Raw genomic sequence first — 3,485 nt, 5'->3', positions numbered from 1 at the left:
CAAGGCCGTCATTTCAGCTCTACGCCGTTTCGGGGTAAACGGACGTCCACTGAAATACATTTGTGCGTTTCTTAGTGAACGCACTATGTGTGTAAAGGCAGGCAACGCGGTGAGCAACCCCCGGAAAATCATCCAAGGAGTTCCCCAAGGGAGCGTTGTTAGCCCGCTACTTTTTGCTCTGGCCATCGCGTCACTCCCAGCGGCGGCAAGGGTTGGAGAAGAGCCGGCGTTTCCTATCAGCATGGCCGTCTATGCAGACGACGTGGCACTCTGGTCCACTGCCCCCAGCTACAGAAGGCAACGTATGGTATGCGCTCTCCAGCGAGCCCTGACAAATGCAGTTTATCGTCTCCACCAACTGGGCTTGGCAATATCAGCCGAAAAAACGATTGCGCTGTGCTACGCTCCAAAGAGGCCAAGCAAGTTCATGCCCACACTACGCATTGGGGACACTCCAGTAAAACTGGCGAAAACGGCCACATATCTTGGCGTCACGTTGGACTCGAGGCTATCCTGGGGCCCAGCATTGAGGGAAGTGCTTCAAAAGATGCGAACCCATACAAACATCCTCCGGATGCTCGGCGGAACTACTTGGGGAACCCCATCGCACATGATGCTGCAACTGTATAGGAGGCTCATCCTGGCCCGCCCATTGTACGCCCTACCTTTCGCAACACTCAGTGCCAACCAGCTCAAAAACCTTGAACAAGCGCAACGCGTGGCCCTCGGGATTTGCCTCGGAGTTCCCCGCACAGCCTCGTCTCGACATACGCTCACAGAATCCAGGATGAACTCTGTAGAGAACATCATGCAAGAACGGGCGCTGGGTCATCTGACTCGAATGAGCAACTGCGACTCGACCATCACACTCCTAATGAGGATCGCCGAGCGCGCTGAATCAAGACTAGGAGCGCACCTCTGCATTCTTGGTGACATAGCTGGCACACCAGGACCACTCGTTCCGCTCCCAGAGCTGCACAGAGATCCCCACCCCCTGCGGATCAGCCTTCATATCCCTGGACTGCGGTCCAAGAAGAACGTAGCAGTGGTCGTAGCAAGGCAGCTCACGGAAGATCACTTAGTTACCCAGTACGATGGGTGGACCCGAGTGTACACCGACGGATCGGTGGACCCCTCCGGAGGCACAGCAACAGCAGCGGCTTTCTTCGAAGCAGCAGCTGTGGGTACCAGTGAGCGACTGGATCACCAGGCATCCTCCACCACGGCAGAGCTAGCAGCCATACGGCTCGCCCTCTGGGGTATTAGGACAGGCTGCACACAGGCCTTACGCTGGGTCATCCTGAGCGACTCAAGATCAGCCCTCGAGCTGCTATCTAGGCTCGAACGGGCAACGCCCCTGGCCCGTTCAATCGCGCAGGATGCAGTCGAGCTGCAGCAAGAAGGCAACGACATTGCCTTCCAATGGCTCCCAAGCCACTGTGGCATTAGAGGCAATAAAGTTGTTGATTTTTTAGCGGTGCGGGCTCACAAGGACCCCGCGTGCCTGCTTTCAACCGTTCCCCGCTTCTCAGACGCCAAGCTCCTTGTGAGAAGAGCCATCGCCCTACAGCACCCGGACACTGTAATGGTGGCGGGTGCCTTCCCAGCTCGGGTACCGCGCGGCTTCGACCGCCAAACTGCCGCAGTAATGCACAGATTACGGACCGGAAGCGCCTTCACCCCGGCGTGGATAAGTCGTTTCAGACCCAATGTTGACCCCATATGCCAGACCTGCGAGGAAACGGCCGACGCCGAACATCTCCTCCTGCACTGCAGTGATCACGAAGAGGAGCGCACCAAACTCGGTGATGCTTTTTCCCGCCTAGGGCTACCTAGTACCAACTTGGAAGAACTCCTGCGTCCAAGAGCCTCACGAGCTACTACGGACAAGGCACTCAAGAGTGTAGTCAGCTTCCTGAGGAGCGCGGAACTCCTCGAGGCCCTCTAAGACTTCCAAGAGATCTGGGTTGCTTGCGGCTCCTGGGGCTCTTAGAGATCTTGCATCCAGAGGTTTTTCGGGAGTTCCAGGAGTCGCGATTCTGTACCGAAAGCCGCAAGAAACTCAAAACTCTGAAAAAATCCTCTTCCCCCTTCCCCCTCTCTCCTTCTCTATCTCTTTTTTCCCTTAATTCCCTTCCCCATCGACAGTGACAAGTGCGCCCAGAGCGTAACTAACAACAACGTCGATTTTCTAATAAACATCGCTTCAACAACAACATTGTCGGTGGCCACGGACGTCTACTGAAATTAAACTCAACCGTCCCGCCGTTCATAGGTAATGTTAAGTTCATATTCTACCGCGGTCCTTGTCCCTGTTTTCAATAAAAAAAAATGGCAATTCAATGATCGTAATACAAGGTGGTCGCGATTCGAACTAAACATCAATGGTGTTAGATAAAATACTGCTTTTTTTAGACGTCCTCCACTATATCTATACTCCGCGACAACTTTTCTTGGCAATGCAGTGGAAGGTACAGGCCCGCGTCCCCTCTCCCATTTTGAGTGTACGCGGGCTCTCCTCCTCTCCCCGGAAATGGGGGAGGAGGAGAGCCCGCGCACGCTCAAAATGGGAGAGGGGACGCGGGCCTGTACCTTCCACTGCATTGCCAAGAAAAGTTGTCGCGGGGTATAGAGTGTATACTTTCCGGCGTTTATTAATGAAAAAAATCGGCGGATGTTTATCGGGGGTTATTTGTTTCACTGTTGCGCCTTGAGGGCGCTCGTAGGGGAAAGGAACAGGACGACCCAGCTCTGGTGAACGATTTACTTCAACTTTCTCTTTTCTCCTTCCCGCTCCCATGTCCGCGCGCTAGGAAGGATCGGTTAAACCTTAATTTTCAACACCCTCCCCCCCAAATGAGCAAGCCGCTCATTTGATCACCAGTTCTCAAATGGGTAGAGCATCTGCAAGGGCCTTCGTGTGCATGTACCCGAGGGTAACCTAATCGCGCAGGATCGCACGTGGCCGTCTCTACCGTGAAAGGCCTCGATGACGCGGACGGTTCTCCACAGGTGACGTGGGGTGTTGTCATCGTGCAGCAAATCCACGTCCCCAACTTTTGGTGTACAGCTGTCAGCGGGTCGGGCGAGATGTGCTGAGCGAAGCTCTTGGATATATTATTGCTTCCAACGTTTCCAGAATTGGTCCATGAGGCGCTGCCGATACTTCCAGCGGCGGGAAAGTGTTTCCTTAGATGACGCCTGGGGCGGTTCCACCTCGGGCAGTGTGGTCAGTCTTCTCCCCATGAGCAAATGTGCTGGCGTCAAGGCTCCTGGCTCGCCAGGATCTGCGTGAAGGTATGTCAAGGGCCGCGAGTTTACTGTAGCCTCAACGTCAACCAAGATAGTCGTCAGCTCCTCGAAAAATAGGCTCTGTTGTCCAAGTACCTTTCGGAGGCAGACCTTTACTGAACGCACCAGTCGTTCCCACCAACCGCCCCACCATGCCGCTCTCTCCACGATGAACTTCCACGTGATTAGCTGCG

General features: G+C 54.6%; 1 protein-coding gene across 1 annotated transcript; it reads left to right on the top strand.

The window, feature by feature from the left end:
* The first annotated feature begins 241 nt into the window (after window positions 1–241).
* Window positions 242–1,948, top strand: LOC120845267. The gene has a single exon (XM_040217099.1). It carries the CDS (start codon window positions 242–244, stop codon window positions 1,946–1,948), a length of 1,707 nt encoding a protein of 568 aa, XP_040073033.1.
* The last annotated feature ends 1,537 nt before the right edge of the window (window positions 1,949–3,485 follow it).

The sequence above is a fragment of the Ixodes scapularis genome, unplaced genomic scaffold (assembly GCF_016920785.2).
Source record: "Ixodes scapularis isolate PalLabHiFi unplaced genomic scaffold, ASM1692078v2 PGA_scaffold44__24_contigs__length_19508400, whole genome shotgun sequence".
Taxonomy (NCBI): domain Eukaryota; kingdom Metazoa; phylum Arthropoda; class Arachnida; order Ixodida; family Ixodidae; genus Ixodes; species Ixodes scapularis.
This window is presented reverse-complemented; position numbering and strand designations above follow the sequence as displayed.